A 17,855-nucleotide genomic window follows, 5' to 3' on the forward strand; every position below is an offset into this window, starting at 1 on the left:
TTTGTGTGAAAAAATAAAGTAAATTAATTTTTTTATTATTTATTTTGTCTTATATTTAATTTATCCTCAAACCAAATTAAGAAACACTAGTTTTTGTGTTCGTCTTGTTTTCAAACCACCAAAATGTTCCAAAATTTAAAAAGGGCTTCGTGCTTCTAGCCCACAAAAATGAGGTGATGAATTTCTTTTTTTCGGTATACAAAAGGCATAATCCCAAGAATGGAGGGAAAAAAAATATTAAACAGTAACTAAATCAGATATTCTATACTCTCTAGATTGTTTCATAGTTATTTATTTTCTTAATCAGCTACCAACTAAATTATAAAAATCCAACCAAGGCAACCAATTTTAGATTGATCCAATAAAAATTTTAAATTTTAAATAATAAACTCTAAATTTTTACCCATTTAAATAGATAAATTTTTATTTCTAAAATCAAATTCATTTAAATTTTAAGTTAAATAAATTGAGCCAGCATAAACCTTGTGAAAGTCATTTTAATCGTTTCATCAAGAGATTGTACCTAAATGCAAAAATTTATCATTTTTCTTATTCATTTTATAATGGGTAAATAATATAATTATTTTTTAAAATATAAAAAGTCCATCAAATATAGTCTTTGTTAAATAGAATAATGTCCCTGTTAATTGGGGATGGGAAGAAAAATTTTCCCACAATGAAAAACCGACATGAGGACTGGGAGAAATGTTAGGGTATACTTGTATAGGACGGAGAGTTAAGGGTTAGATTTTATTTCTACTCATTTTTCATAGGAGGTTTTTTTGGAATTTAAATTTTTTATTTTGAAATTTTAAATTTTAATTTTGATTTGATTTGATAGATGTATGGAAAAAAGGTTTTTTTTTTAGTAAAATAAATTCTATATTTTTTTATAAATTTAATTATTGGTTTCTATAATTTTACTGTTTTATTAAATTTGTAATTAAGTATCTATATTTTTTTAATTAAATTTTTATATTATTTTTAATTTGTAGTTAAGTTATTTTTATATCAAACATATTAAAATTAATATAATATTTTTTAATAAAATACGTAGCCAAATATTTAATTAAGTTTTTAATTATAGATACTTTTAATTTGTAAAAAATACTCTATTAATTTTAATATTTTTTCATGAGTACAAATTATAAATTTGAAGATAAATTGTTGGAAGGTTGATTTATGAGTTTGTTAGAATTTGATTTTTAGATTTATTATGTTCTCAGAAGAGTTAAGACATTTAGCTGGAATTTAAATTTTTTATTTTAAAATTTTAAAATTTAATTTTGATTTAATTTGAAAAGAGATTTAAATAGTGTAATTCTTAATTATATATAAAAAATGAATTCGGTTTTACTTTTTAATGAATTTTATTCAGTTATACATTGTTATACTATTGACAAAATAATATCAATTAGAAAGGCCTATATGTAGGGGATTTACATAAAGTTGTTTTTGGATATGACACCGAAAATAGGAAGACTCGAACCCACAACCTCTTAGATGAGTATGGAGAGATTATATCATTTGAGTTATAACTCATTGGCAATTGTAGTTAATTGTTTATTGTATAATTTTTTTAACCCAAATTATAATTAAAAATCATTAAAAAAATAAATTACCGAGTATATTGGACCAGCTCAATGTTCATTAGGTTTTTTTCTATTATAAAATATAAAAAAAAATTTAATTCTAAAAAAAAATCATCTTACTTTTTAGAATTTATTTTTATATTGTGTTTTCATAAAATTTATACAAAATTCACCAATCACATGGACTAAACTTATTTATTTACGTAAAGTTTATCTATAGACTCAGCAAACTTGTTTATGTTTTAATATTTGAATTGTATTAGTCTATTTTTATTTTTTAATCAATTTAATTTTATTTAAATAATTAGAATTTTAAATTATAAAATTTATACTAATTTGTAATTTAAAATTTAAATAGATAATTTAAATTAATAATTTATAAAATTGTATGTATTTATATTATGTACTCATATGATTAATTATATTTATTCGATTTAAAAAAATAACGGTTGTTAATTTTTAACTAACAAATAGTACACTTATATTATTTTTAAATTAAAATTTTTTAAATAAATGTACTCTTATTATTTTAATTTTTTAATTTAAATAAACATATTCGTATTATTTTAAATAAAATTTAAAATTAGTATAAGTAAGTTTATTTAAAATTTTAAATTTTAATATTTTAAATAAACATACTTTTATTATTTTAAATTTTTTAAATTTAAATAAACATACTCATATTATTTTAAATAAGTATATTTTTTTAATTTAAAAATAATATGAATGTATTTAAATAAATATACGCATATTTTTTTAATCGTATTAGGATAGTGTGGGATAGGTACCTAAAATAATTTGTATATATGTATTTGACAAAAATTAAATAAATAAAAGTAACGGATAAATTTAAAAAAAATTGATAAAAGAAATAAAGAAAAAGAACGAATTAAATTCATCATTTAGAAATTTAAGAATAATACGCAAAAAAAAAAAAATTTTTTTTTCAAGAGTAGTTATGTGATATAGTCAAATCGGTTTTTTTAATTAAACCATTTGTAGAAAAATAAAGCGATTTTTTTCAAACTAAATAGTAACACGTGTTAGGCATTTAAAAATAACTTTATGCCAGGTCGATGGCAGATGAGTTTTCACCTTGAATAATCCTCTCGTTTATATTCTATAAATCAGTTTGGGTCTCCTCTAAAATTTGCAATGGGTGAGTTTGATCGATGGTCAAACATTCATCAAGATTTGTTTAGCGAAATTACTAAGCGGTTCTATTCATATGACAATTACATTCAACTTCGATTGGTTTGTAAGCAATGGAACTTGAAACTTCCAAAGATTCCTGATGGCAATAAAGCTCCGTGGCTGGTACTATCTACGGACAGTGCTGCTAAAGAAGAAACTCATGCTCTTGAAGATGAAGGAATTCTTGACACTCGTAGTCTCGAAGAGAAGGGGATTTACCACCTCATCTTACCAGATATGCAAGACAACAGCATGTGTGGTTCTTGTCATGGATGGTTGATCATTGTAATGGTATACGAGGGTACGATAAGAATGTTAAATCCATTTACAAAGGTTCACTTGGATCTTCCTCCAATTTCAACTCTTCCAAATGTAATTAATATTAATGGCGATGAATGTACTATCTATTCTGAGGGTAAAATTATCACTAGAAATACCATTTTCATGCATCAAACCCAAGTTTGGAAGGCTATTATAAATTCCGCTCCTAACAATGACAGTGACAGTGATTTTATAGCAGTGGTCATATATGGATTATCATTAGAATTGGCCTTTTACATGCCCAACGATAAGAGATGGATTAGATTTCCAACAAGACATCTAGAAGACAACGTTCATGATGTCATATTTTTTCAAGAGAAAATATTTGTAGTAGACGGTGAAGGCCAACTATATGAATTTGATACAAAAATAAAGTCAGAACCAGTGGGAGGAAAACATGAAGCCACACCACCTCCATCCATTGTAGGAATGTTAAATTGTTACTATCTAATTGGAGGTAATAATGGAAGTTTATTGATGCTGGTAAGAGGGGCAAGATATAGGTATTGCATGAAGAATCAAAAGTGGTTTGGCAAGACTCTCAAATTTGAAATCTATGAATTGAAGAAAAATGAGAAAACATGGTCAAGAATATACCGTTTGGAGAATTACATACTAGTAATTGGACTCAATTCTTCTGTTCAAATACTGCCAAGCAACTTTTTAAATTGCAAAGGAAATCAAATCTACTTTACAGATGAAATGCGTGAAGTGTACTTAGAAAACACTACTCCCTCTTATGAGATTGGCATCTTCGATTTGGAAGATGGGAGTTACCAAACATTTTTAACAGAGGTGAACTTTTTTTGTCATCCTATTTGGATATTACCCTAGCTTAGCTTTTTTTATTTTGTATTTTGTATTTTTTTACCTTGGACTTTCAAGTCTCTTATATTATATATTTATTTTATTTTTCCTTTGATCAAGGTACGCTTATCACCTTTTCTATTAGCATACAAGACTTTGTGTTTTTTTGGGTGATTGTTAGCATACAAGTGTTTTTGGAGGTTTTTATTATAAATCACAATACATTATATATATATATCTATCTAATCTAATCTAATACTAATACTAAACTATTAAGAGAGGATTGTTAGGTAGTGAAAATTCAAGGTATCTTTTTGGGTGGAGAGGAAGCCAGGTTGTCCTCTGAAGGCTGATGTTGTTGCTGCTGTTGTGGCGACAGCTGAAGCTTCAAGTGGTGACTCCTATTATGTTTATTGTTTCTGATCTTGCCGATGTTGTGAATGCATTGCTGTTGGCGCCTGTGGTTGTGCTTGCCAGGCATCATAACCAGGTCATTCATTTGAGTTATGAAATTTTATATCTATCTGAGTTGATTTTGTTTTCCCCTTTTTATTTTTATTTGTTTGTTATTCCAACAAACGGATCTAAAGAAACCATTTAAGTGCCTCCATATAGCTGAGAAAATAATTTCTCTCTCTCTCTCTGAGTAAAATGTGCTACTATCATGTCTCTCCTCTGCAAATTTTTTTTCAAGAATCAATTATTAAAAAATGCAATGTGATTTCCACATCAATAGACCAGAGAATCCTGAACCATCTGAAACAGAGTTGAAGAGAGCTGATTTGTTTTTCAATTATGCATATGCGTTAGTTGCTAGCCGTGCAAAACTTGATAACTTTACAATTGAAGGTTAGTTATTTGCATATGATATTTGTTAATTTTGGTAAGATAGATGTTTCAGTTGTGATGTTTGTATTCGTGAGCAAAGCACCATTTTATTCATATGTTGATTTTTTTTATGTATTAATTAATGATTATATTCACATGTACGATATATAGTAATATTACTTAAGAATGATAAGAGTTTCTTTCTTTTCTTTCCCTTTATTTTTACATTTTATGACTGATTTATTGGGCACTGTGTTTGTATAGTGCAAGTAGGCACAGGCAATGCTGGATGCGGCTGAAGCTGCCACTACAACTGTGAGATTTCTGGACATACATCATAAGTATATCTCCCAGGCTTCTTAGTTAATTTGATCATCATTCTCTTGACATTTAATGTTTTTTTTTTTCATTTATCTTTTACTTAGGTTTAAGTCTGAGATTGAAGAATGTTCAAAAAAGGTCTGTTCAGATTGGCGTGTGTTGGTCTCTTTATATTAATAGATAGTATAAATGTGTATTGTATTGTGGATTTTTAGACCTTTTAATTTTTTTTCTTCTTCAGACTTTGCTATTGGGATATTTAGAGCAGTATCCTCCGCATATGAGTTTTATTTAGTTTTTTATTTTAATTTTTTTAAAATTATTTTCATATATGTTTGGCAAATTTGCCTCTTTAATTTAGAAAATTTATATGTTTGGCAAAAATAATCCATTTAAAGAATGTTTTTCAATTTTTTTTTTAAATCTCTATGCATGAAGCATTAAAATAGTTTTTTCTTCTACTATCTTATTGATAAGAAATTATTATTTGGTCAGATTTTTGTCCGTTACCATGTGTGATTTTCCTCATTATGGTACCATTCTTTTTTTCGACATTTATTTGCTTATGGTTTTTAGAATTTTAACTATGAACTTTGATCTATATATTTGATTATAGATTCTAAGACACTTTACATCTCTATGATTCAAGCCTAAATTTTTTCAGGAGGTATGTCAACATCTAAAGAGAGTTATGATTTCATAGAGATTATTGTTGGGTTTGATTAGAGTCATTGTGTTAGTAATGCAGATTATTATTGGGTCTGGATTATGTAGTTTTTCTTTTTTTTTTTTTTTTCATGTTCTTATTGTTCATTATTTTCTTCTGATTCTGAACTTAGTATTAATTCTGGTCCACAGGATCAACTCTTTTGATAAGATACCTCTTGGTCTCCGATTTTCAATGTAGGCTACCATTAGATTGACACAAGTGAATAGAGTAGCGGAACATTTATCACGTCATATTATGAAGCTTCATGAAGTAATGAGTAAATTCAAGGATTAGTTCTCACCAACTATTTTGTGTAAGTTTTAGTAAATAATGTTATACATTTATTAGCATCCACCTCTCCTTTACTATCAAAATTCATGGTTGCCAATTTTTGCGTATTGCTCTTTGCTCATTTGCTAATCCAATACTATAGTTCATGGTTCTAACAATGATATTTTATACTGAAATAGTCAACCCATTTGTTCCAAGTTTATATACAAATTTCAGAAGCTCTATATATGGTACCTTCTACCTGCGTTTTATGGATCATTTGGCTCATTTGATTTAGTTCACCAAAGGTTCTGGTATTTACTTTTGGCCAGTAATAAGATTTGAGGATTGCTAATTTCATCGGCATGGTAATATAAACTAAATCATGTTTTGAACAAAAGTTGACGACATTACTTACCTAATGAAGATAATCTATTGATGGTTTTGATTTGTGCAATTTTCTCTCTTTTTTCTTGTGTGAAATGTTGAAATGAGTTTTTTTATTTTGGGGTTTATTTGGGTTAATTGCACAAATAATTCGTGGAAGTTTTTTTCATATTTTGAGTTAATACCCCGTTATAGAAACCTCTTGAAAAAAAAGAGAGTTTTTATTTGATTTAATCTTATTTTTTAAGGTGAATTTTTTGATATGGTTAATTTCTTAGTAATATAAATAAAGAATTTATTTAGATTTTGGCCATGTTGGATTGTGGATCTCAGTTTTCCCAAAACAAAAATTACATTCATGTAGTATTTTGATGCAAAATTGATATTGTTAACTAAAGCTTTACATACAATGATTTGGACTTGATTATTGTAGTTGTCATCTCATTTTTGGTGAGAGCTTTACCTTTAATTAAATGTAGATTGTCTTCAAATTCATGGCTGATTACTAAATTGTATTAAACTTGCTAGGAGGCATTTTTAGGTTAAATTTTATTATTAGCATGCAATAAAAGCAAATTGAAGTCTTTAATTGAAGTCCTTATGAAACTAAAAAAATATGTTTTACTTCTTTAAATTTCTAATTTTATTATAATTTTTAGATTGGAATACATGGGGGATTGTTAATCCCAACACCTTAAAATTTTGCAAGGATAGTAGTGGTTTTATTAATCTTGGGTTGAATTTTATATTTTTCTTTAAAATTTAGAAGTTCTCTTCATGTTATTGTTGGTGTGTTTACTATTTGTCTATTTAAATTTTTTTTTTTTTGTAATTTAACTGAGCCATATATCTCACACTATATTTTTCAGATACATTTTGTTCATAACAATGTGTTTAAATTAAAATTGTGAACTATCTATTTCTTTAGATAACGGGTGTACTTACATTCAAAATTCAAAACATTCTTAGTTTATATTAGACTATTAATTTTTTAAAAGAAAGAACAAATAATATTTATGCTACTAGGCACTAGCTGTTAATGAGCAATAGTAAATATGTGAAATGTGTAATGGAATGGAATGATCGTTGATAGATGGTAGTTTCTTTGGTGGGAGTTACAATAAAAGAAAAAACAAATAATACTTATGCTATTTGGTACTAGCTTTTGGTGAGCAATAATAAGTATATGAAATGGGTAATGGAAAAGAATGGATACTGCTAGATGATAGTTTCTTTGGTTGGAGTCAGATTAGCTGCTAATTTATAATACTTATCATTAACTATTGTTGTTAACTAACATAAGTAAGGCAACATGCTTCTTTATGCTTATGACGGATGAGAGTAATGTTAATATTCACCAATATTGAATCGTCCTAGGTAGATATTAAAAAATAATTAAAATAGAGTTTGCAATTAGTTATTTTATTTCTTTCTACAGAATGTATGATTATTGATATACTATTATTATTTTGATTATTGAGGGTCAGAGAAATTATTTTTTTATTCTTTTTTTTCAAATAAAAAATGAATAAAAAAGAGAACGAAATTCTCTTTTTATTTTTTTTGTTGTCATTGTATGTGTTCGTAAATTTTAATTTTGGTTTAATCTAATGTTAATGTTCGATACTTAAGTGATGCATAACTATTCATATTTTTTATGTTGTGATTTTGGTAGTTTGCTTTGAATTTTGCTGTCAGATTTGGTGAATAAATGACCAGGAAGTTTTAGCCTATTTTTCATGATGTAACAATAGATAGAGTGATAACTGATAAGTTATAATATGCAATCGAACTTTTTTAAGTAGTTCATTATTTTTTAAGTATTTTGCATCCTTAATTTTGCACATTCTTTAGGTTGTTCAATTTATAAATGAAGTATTGAAGTATGACTTAATGCAATATATGATTTTTTGCACAATAGTTCATTCAATTGAGCAATTGTGTCATGTTACCATGTAGCAAGGTTGGTTTGATAAAATTAATATATATTATCTATATGAGTTTTATTAAAGCCTTTTGTAAGCAATCAATTTAGGTTATGTTGTAGTTGTTTTTTTTATTATGTTTCTATTAAGTCATTTCTATTCAGTTTTCAATTATTTTATGTTAAATGCTGCTTTAGGATAATGTTATTTTTTCGTTCATACATTTTTCTATGCAGGAGTATCACTTTAACCATCATATGTTCTGCATTTGTATTTTTTCATTATTTCTTAATTCATTTTGTCTATGTAGTTTGGAACATTAAACATGCCTGTGCTTCACACGGGTAATGCACTCATTTGAAATTGATTTTTATTAAGATGTATTGATTTATAAATCTTATAAAAATATAATGTTAAAATTTTTACATTAATTGACACACAAAATTTTGTTACAGATAAATTTGTTGAATTAGTGTTCTTGACTTATTACCTGAGTTAGTTTATTATTTATAGTCCAACTTCACTTATCAATTTGTATTTCATTAGCCATTATAACAATATCACAATGTAAATGGCCATTTTGATAAAAAAAAAAATTATATTTAATTTGTTTAAGGTTTGGTAAGGGTGAAGTTGCTGCTACATTTGGCAATGATGGAGTTTATTTAAAAAAGTATGTCCAAAACCAAAGACACATTGAGTTCCGGATAACGTTGTCATTTTTTGTCTAAGAGAACTTTGTAATTTAACTAAAGCTTCTAGGAGAACAGTGAGAAAATTTAATTTATTTAAATTGTTGATTTGGTGGAAATATTCAATTTGAGATTATTGTGTCTTTAGCATATCAGGCTCTGCAAAACAGAATCTCTTGCATCAAACACAATTCTCCTTTTTGTTTTTTTGTTTTACTAATTTAAATACTTTGGTTCGTTTTTTTTTTTTTTCTAAATTTGATAGCGTTTGTGTATGATGGAATGAAGAAACTAAAAAAAAATGTGAAAGGTGGTATTAATCTTGGTAGTGTTGGCATGTTCTTTATTAATTGAAGCTAAGGCCTTAGTGTGTTATAATCGTAAAGCTATTACCATGGATGAATAAAAAATGATATTTTTTTATCAATGGCTCCATTCATAAATATTCTTAGCTCAAAATTTGCTTTAACGAAGTTTTTATCTTTCAAATGGATTCCTTAAAATTTCTTACTTTTTTTCTAAGTTTTTTTTACAATCCTTATTATTATTATTATTATTATTATTATTATTATTATTATTATTATTATTATTAGGGTTAAGTATGATTTTGGTCTCCAACGTAGGGGTTGAAAATTTATTTTGTCCTTCGCCTTTTTTTCGTTCCAAAATTATCCCTAAAATTTCAGTTTATTTTAAAATCGTCCTTTTTACCAATTATATTTTTTTATTACCAAATTATCTTTTATTAAAAAAATTGTAAAATAAAATAAATAAAAAAAAGAAAAAAGAAAGAAAGGGGGATACAGAAGCGGGGTGGGAGGGGGGAGGGGGGCGAGAAAGAAAGAAAAGGGGGGAGGGAGGCCGAGAAAGGTGGGGGTGGAAGGGGAGAGAAGAGGGACGCCATGCCGCCGCACCGCTGCACCGCTGCCCGCTACTTCCCGCCGCCCGTCGACCCCACCGCCGCCCGCCGCTTCTTCTTATTCCCGCCGACTCCACTGCCGCACCGTCGCCCGCCGTCTGCCGCTTCTTCTTCTTCTGTGAATTAGATTTTTTGTGAAATTTTTGGATTTTTTGTAAAATTTATTGTGGAATATTGTTGTTGCTGAAATTTGATTTTGGAGTATTGTTGCTGAGTTGAGTTTGAGTATTATTGTTGTTGATGCTGAAATTTGTGAAATTCTGAGTTCTTGAAATATTATTGTTGTTGCTGAAATTTGTGAAATTCTGGATTCTTTGCATGATGATGATGATGGTGAAATTTGTGAAATTCTGGGTTCTGATGATGGTGGTGGTGGTAGGTGGTGGGTGGTGGTGGTTGTAGTGGTGCTGGTGCTTTGCATGATTTTGGGAAAGAAGGGATAGGAGCATTTTGGTCCGAAGGACGGTTTTAAAACAAACTGAAACATTGGGAACCATTTTGGAGCGAAAAAAAGGCGAGGGACGAAATAAATTTTCAGCCCCTACGTTGGGGACCAAAATCATACTTAACCCTTATTATTATTATTATTATTATTATTATTATTATTATTATTATTATTATTATTATTATTATTATTATTATTTGCAATGTTAAGTTTTGATTTTGTTATTTTATTTTATTTTTTTTAGCAAATGTGGTCAAATTTTATTCAGAAGGCCAAAAAAATTAGTTTGAATGTTATTTAGACTTATGTGAAGATACCTTCTCTGTATTTCTTTTTTTATTTTTTTTTTTCATTTTTTATTTCTTTTCTTCTCACTTGGATAATAAATTAATTAATTAAAAATGTAATTATGATTGTATTGGGTCTCTTATGTCTATCCCTATGGATTATGGTTGATCTAAACTAATTTTAGTTTATTTTTTAGAGACCTCAAAATTTCACATTTTAAAAATTGTTAGCTTGATGAGTTTGGAAAACTCTAAATTAATATTTGTGATGACTAAACATTATTAAAATTATTACAAAATTATTAATCTGAATTTTCATTCAATATATATTTTATAATTTTGCTGCAGGTTTAATAATGGGCCGAAAACAAATCTATTATGCTAGCCCAATTTACACTCAGCCTCGGTTTTGATAACAAAAATGAATGTGGCTAATGTCACTTAGGCCCAAATGATTTTGAGTGATCTAAGCCCAAGTGTGTTACATGCTTTCCATTTGCTTTATACTTGCTCCAACCTCTTATCAAGAAAGCAAATGTTATTAATGGGCCAAGAACAAAAATGGTTGCAACCAAGCCCAACTTTGATGAAAGATCCAATGCATGATCCGAAAATAAATCCATCAGGAAAGCAAATGTTGCAATTTGCTTGATGACCTCAACGGATCTCTTCTTCTAACATGTGATGGAACTCAAAATTTATTGAGAAGAATTAATATATGCATTGGAAACATGAGAGAGATTATAATTGATTTGATGGGTCATTATTGCTACACGCCACCAAGAAAGAAAGGGGAGTAGGAATTAATTCAGCATTGTTTTACTTTATTCAAACTCACTACATGCTTTTAGTTCCACTTTGACTTCTCTCTCTCATCTCTTTCTTCTCTTCGGTTATTACACAGGAAACATTGGTAGCCATGGAAGTAAAAATGAGCTACCGAAAGGAGGAGAAAGAAAGCCTAAAGACTATCACAATGATGGCAAGAAAACATACTAAAATAAAAATGAGCTGTGGCTAAGATACTTACCAAATATGGTCAGATTTGGTGAGGTTATCTTGAGCTTTGCATGCTCAAAAAGGAAGAAGAAGATCTCGGCCAGCAAGGGAGATTCTTGAAGCATGGCTTGTCTTTGATTCTGCTCAACCACCACAGGGAGTAGCTAGAGTGGCGAAGTGATGGTTGAAGGCAGAGATTGAAGCAGATGAAGTCATCATCATCATGAAGCATCAAGGGCCAGAATTCCATCTTGGAGAGCAAGCCAAGGATGGAGAGCTCGGATTGATGAAGGGTGATGATCAAGAAAGGACTAGAGGTAATTGCATGTTGGTTAATGCATGGTTATCTCTTCTCTCTCTTTGTGGCCGAACCGGTTTTGTTGAAGGAGGAAGAAGTTGGTTCGGTTTTGGCTTCAATAAGTGAAGGCTCCCCTCTTCTATATTAAGGGTGGACAGCCACTGTCTGAAGCAAGGAGAAAAATTGAGAGTGCAAGGCACAGAGTTCTCAGAGCTACCTGAGCTAACAGTTTTCTCTTCTCCTTCAATGTATTCTGTTTTGTATTTTTCTGTTTAATATTGTCATGTCTTGAGTCTCATGGTAAAAGGCAAACAGTGAGGTTTGTAATGAAAAAGCCATAGAGCGAAAAAAGGCAGAGAGTGCAAAATTAAAAGAAAAAGCCATAGATGTCTTAGAGTTCCTTTGTTCATCTATGTTGTGTTTCATGATTCTGTGGGAATCCCCTTGTAAGTTGGGTTAGCACTTTACAAGTTGTAATCTGTTTGATTATAGTGAAATTCCATCATTGTTGTGATGGAGACTGGATGTAGGCTGCACTGCACTTAGCAGCCGAACCAGGATATATCTGGGTGTAATTTTCTTCCTCTCCTACTCCATTTCTGTTTTCTACTGCACAGGAGCAAAAACCAAAAATGTCTCGTGCCAAGTGACGAGACAAAATGAAAATGTCTCGTGGCTAGGGACGAGCTAAAAACAGAAAAGTCTCCTCTGTATCCAACAAATGTTAGCAAATGAAAAAGGGGCTAAGATTCAACCCCCTTCTCTTAACCACTGAAACCATCATAGCTGTATAAGATCACTAATTTCTTTTTGCAAGTTCATTTGCTTTCAGACTTTTCAATTTCTTCTCGAAATTTTTTCTTAATTCTTTATTTATTGTTCCTCCCAATCAATTGTCAAAGCAGAGCTCTTTTTTGTTGGAAATTGGGATAAATTTCATTCTAAGCAACATGATCATTATTTTTTGTTTAATTTGAAAAGAAGTTGGGGTTGTATTAAATATTTATATAATTGTCTCAATTGAAAGAACATCTATCATATCAAGTAGATGTACAATTTGATATTATACTAATGTCTCTCTTAATTTGCTATTTTCATGTTTTCAACATTTTAGACAATTTAATTTTCCTATCATTCTCTATTCTCCTGATTTTTGAACTTAGGATTATTTTTGAGTTCATGAAAAAGCATGTTACTTAGCAGTACGTACATTCACTTGTCGAGTAATAGTTTGAAATCTTATACTATGAATAATCTAATACCGAAAACAATTATTTACCATGTACTATTTTTTTATTCTCTCCTCATTTTGCTGCCAAATAAAACAATTATCTATTTAATTGCGTGCTGTTGAATTGTTATTAGGATTTTGAGGGTCTCACATAAGTAGAGCGAGACCTGAAAAACTTAAAGAACAACTAAATGAAAATTTTTCAATTGTACCATTGATTAAGAAGTGTTGTACATTGAATTATATTTACAATTTATCCTAAAGTATGTGCATTTTTTGTTATTATTTAATGATAAATACTATTCTAAGTCATGGAGAATTCTATGCTATGTATTTTAAAGTATGTAGAAGCACATTTAACAATAGTTCACTAAATGACGATTCTATTTTAAATGTGGTGTACTGGAAAATTTTTTCATTATATATAATGCATATGTTTCAATGTGTGTTTTTTTTACCATGAATTGGTTTTTTTAAGTTTTTGTAATATTTTTATTTATGTATTATTCAATTTTAACTTATAACTACGAGCTCTTTGGAATTTTTTTTCTATTATTAAGAATTAATTTTAGCATGACGAAAGTTCTTTACGTTAATATTTTAATGTTAACTATAAGAAATTTATTGTTTTTATTTATAAATAGAGATCTTGGTTTCTCTAATTTGGTGACTTAATGTAAAGCATACAATTATGTGTGATATATTTGTAATAAAATTATAAAAAATAATCTATACATCGTTATGATGTAAATATGACTTATATTAACTCATGAATTGATTTAGCATTTCTCATTGAACATGTGTTAACCTCATCCATTAAAACTTTTACTTTATTTTTACCCAACCAAATATATATACATTAGTAGCATCAAACTGTGCTGCGAATTTGAAGAATTACAAAGGAAGTGGAGATTAACAAATGGACATGACTTTAATAAGAAAAATATAAAAAATTAATTTTTAATTGGTTAATATTAATTAATTTTAGTGTTTAAATTTATAATTTAAAATTTAAAAATTAAAATTTAAATAAACAAAATAAATTTTAAAAAGTTGATTGATGTTAGTAAAAAAAAAAGTAGGTTAATTCCTTAGTATTACTCTATTAATAATAGTCTTTCCTCTAACATCTTAAAAACTTTTAAATAGTGCAACTTTAGATGTAAACTGAAGGCAACTAGATTAAAGAATAATTTTAATTAGGTGACTTCTTTGGTGTGGTGGCCAATGTTTTGTGGTGGCTAAAGTTGAGTATGGTTGATTGATCAATAAAATTGGTACACAGATGGAAAAAGATAACTAATGTATGATTAGCTTAAAAAAAACGCAGTAATCCAAAAGACATTACTACAATGGCAAAATAGTAATTACAGTTCCCAAAATCACTTTTTTGATGGATTGAGCCTGGAATGAAATAGTAATGGAATATAATTAGAGTGGAATATTCTAAAAATGTGTGTCAAAATAAAAGGAAATAGTAATTGGACATCCAGTAAATTAAATGGTTAGAATGTGGTTTAAAAAAAGGGGTTAATGCAAAATAAAATAGTAAATAGGAGTATTTAAATTTAAATCGATCTAAATTAAATTATTCATCTAATTCTATTCAAATTGAAAGTCGATTAAAATTGTACTAATTTGAATTTGATTGGATTCTTTTTTTGTAAACCGCATGGGTCAATTGAATTTCGAATTTATTTCACAAAACTAATATAATCCAATTCAAATCGCATAATGTACTATAATATTATTATTTTATTATTATATTTATAATTTTATTTATAATAATTTTAATTTGTTATATATGTTTATATTATTCATATATTATTATTATTTAATAAATATTTTATGTTCAAAATGAGATTTATTTATTTATTTAACTAACCTATAATTTATTTTCATTGTTATGTTATTATTAATTTTTTAAGATATTATTAAATTTTATTATGTTATTGTTAGTTACTTAAAATTTGATGTTAAGACTTGTTATGTATATTTAATTTGTTATTACTTTAATTTGTATCATCCCTTTTTTTAACCAGCTCTAACCATTTAAATCATTGGGGAGTGGATTCTCTTTTCAGTGAAAAAAAAATTGGATAGTGTCAAGTATTTAATTTAACTATTTATTGCTCTCTTTATTTTATTTATTTTTGGTTCCACTTATAAAATTAAAAGAGAAATCACACTTAAGTAAAAAAAAATAGAAATGATCTATTTCTAAATCACTGGGTGTCCAATTACTATTTCTTTTCATTTTGACATACATTTTTTTTGGAATATTCCATTTTCTAATTTCATTCTTTTTGTTTATTGTCTATTTCACTCAAGGCTCAATCCATCAAAAAATGGTTCTGGATCTGTAAATACCATTCTACCATTGTGGAAGGATGTTCAAATTCAAACCGATCCAAATTAAACCGTCCATCCAATCTAATCCAAATCGAAAACGGATTAAAACTGCACTAATTTGGATTTGATTGGATTCTATTTTTTGCAAAACCGCTGGATTAGATCGGATTTCGGATCTACTTTTCATAACCGATCCAATCCAATCCAAACGCACAATGTGCTATAATATTATTATTTAATTATTATACTTACAATTATATTTATAACATGTTAAATTTGTTATACATTTTTCTATTATTCATGAATTATTATTATTTAATAAATATTTTATGTTTAAAATATTATTTATTTATTTATTTTAACTAACCTATAATTTTATTTCTATTGTTATGTTATCGTTGACTTTTTAAGATTTGTTAAGACTTGTTATGTCATTGTTGATTATTTAAAATTTGATGTTAAGACTTGTTATATGTATTTAATTTTTTTATTTAGAAAACCGCAAATCTAAACCGATCCAAACCGCTTATAATCGGATCGGATCGGATCGGATTTTCAAAAAAAGTTCATCCAATCAAAACTGCACCGCACATAAATTAAGCGTTCGGATCGGATGACTTTTTTTCTTAAAACTGAACCAAATCGCACCGTGAACAGCCTTAATTGTGGTAATATTTATTGAATTACCGTTTTTTTTAAAACTAATTATACACTAGCTAACTTTTTTATCTGTGTGTCTTAATTTTATTGGCTAGTTAATATTATCAACTAATGCATGGTAGCTGGCACTCAAGAGCCAACATGGTGGGTGACACATGACATTGACGAAGATAAACATGTGGTAAAATATGAACAATTTTGGATGTGATTTTGAGGTATATTTTTCTTGGCCTAAGAAGATGTTTGATGTTGTCATGGCAAGGTGGCTTTAGGAATCATTAGTTAGGTTGATTGCTTGGAATATTAATAATTGTTATTAAAGATATCCAGACCTTGGTCATTATGAACTGGTAGTGTTCCATTCAACATGTAAATCTTCATGCTCCATAGAGAAGAGCAAGTTGCAAACTATTTGGGACAAAGTTTATTGAACATTTTATTTTTACTGATGTTAGCTTCTGAGATGACTTACTTAAAATTAGCTTTTTGTTATTTCTTTATTTTTTTTGAGCTCATGTATAATTTAATATCTATTTAACATTTAAATAAAGTGTTATTCATTTAACTATGTTTTCTATTTACAAATACAAAAAAGGTTTAAACAAATAGAATAGTATATATATATATATACTTTGGGAAAGAATCTCATTTCAAAGTTTAAACTTCATCAGTATGCTTTTTAATTTTGGTGTTTGTTGTTCTAGTGGTATTTTTTAATAATCTAAAAATTAGATATTTTAGATTTGTGATTTTTAATTTTTTTTTAAATATACAAATCTAAAGGTCAAATTTATTTTTTTATTTTAATTTTTTTAAAATATATAAATCTGATCCTTAAATTTGTGTTTAATGTTAAAAAAATTTTTAAACATGCTAATCGGACCTTCCAATTTATTTTACAATGAAAAAAATATTTCTGCCCACAAATTTGAGGCTTGGTTCTTTTCTTGACCACAAATTAAATTATTCCTTTTATACCTGTCGAAGATAAGTGGCGAGATTAGAGTATTTTTTTTGGAACATACTTTTTTTAGTGATATAAATCTTTATAATAATTCTCATTCTAGTGAGATGTATGTTCATAAGTGTTGAGTTTGTATATTGGGTTTTTATTATTAATGAAAGAGAAAAATGATAAAAAATTACAAAAATAAATAAATATATTTTTATATTTTCATTTAAAAATTTTATTTTTATAGGATATTATATATATATATATGTTAATTTTGTGTGTATAATATTTTTAAATTAACAAAGGCATTGTAAAATTAAATTAATGCATTTATGTTGTTTACAGTATTACAATCGTACGGATAAAAATATCTTTCTCTATTTGGGACATATGTTATTTTGGATGTTCCAGTTTTTATAAAAGAAAAATTCTCTCTTGTAAAATTTGAAATTGCAAATACACTTTAATATACAGTAAACAAAAATAAGTATCATCTAAATAAAAATAAGAATATTATATGGACATTGATGTAAATATACATGGTGCTTATTACATACAACAAGTAAGGCTAATATATTCAACAAGATCATATCATATATAGTAAATAGTAGTATTTGTTAGATAATATATATATATATATATATATATATATATATATATATATAT

At 27.5% G+C, this 17,855-nt stretch overlaps 1 protein-coding gene across 1 annotated transcript; it reads left to right on the plus strand.

Moving 5' to 3' along the window:
- The first annotated feature begins 2,747 nt into the window (after nt 1-2,747).
- LOC107637190 (F-box protein SKIP23-like) lies at nt 2,748-5,041 on the plus strand. Its single transcript, XM_021122617.2, has 4 exons — nt 2,748-3,902; nt 4,294-4,391; nt 4,651-4,763; nt 5,007-5,041. The coding sequence occupies exons 1-4, from the start codon at nt 2,748-2,750 to the stop codon at nt 5,039-5,041; spliced, it is 1,401 nt and encodes a 466-aa protein (XP_020978276.2).
- Nucleotides 5,042-17,855: the final 12,814 nt, after the last annotated feature.

The sequence above is a fragment of the Arachis ipaensis genome, chromosome B4 (genome assembly GCF_059453495.1).
Source record: "Arachis ipaensis isolate K30076 ecotype BB chromosome B4, ASM5945349v1, whole genome shotgun sequence".
NCBI classification, from domain to species: Eukaryota; Viridiplantae; Streptophyta; class Magnoliopsida; order Fabales; family Fabaceae; genus Arachis; species Arachis ipaensis.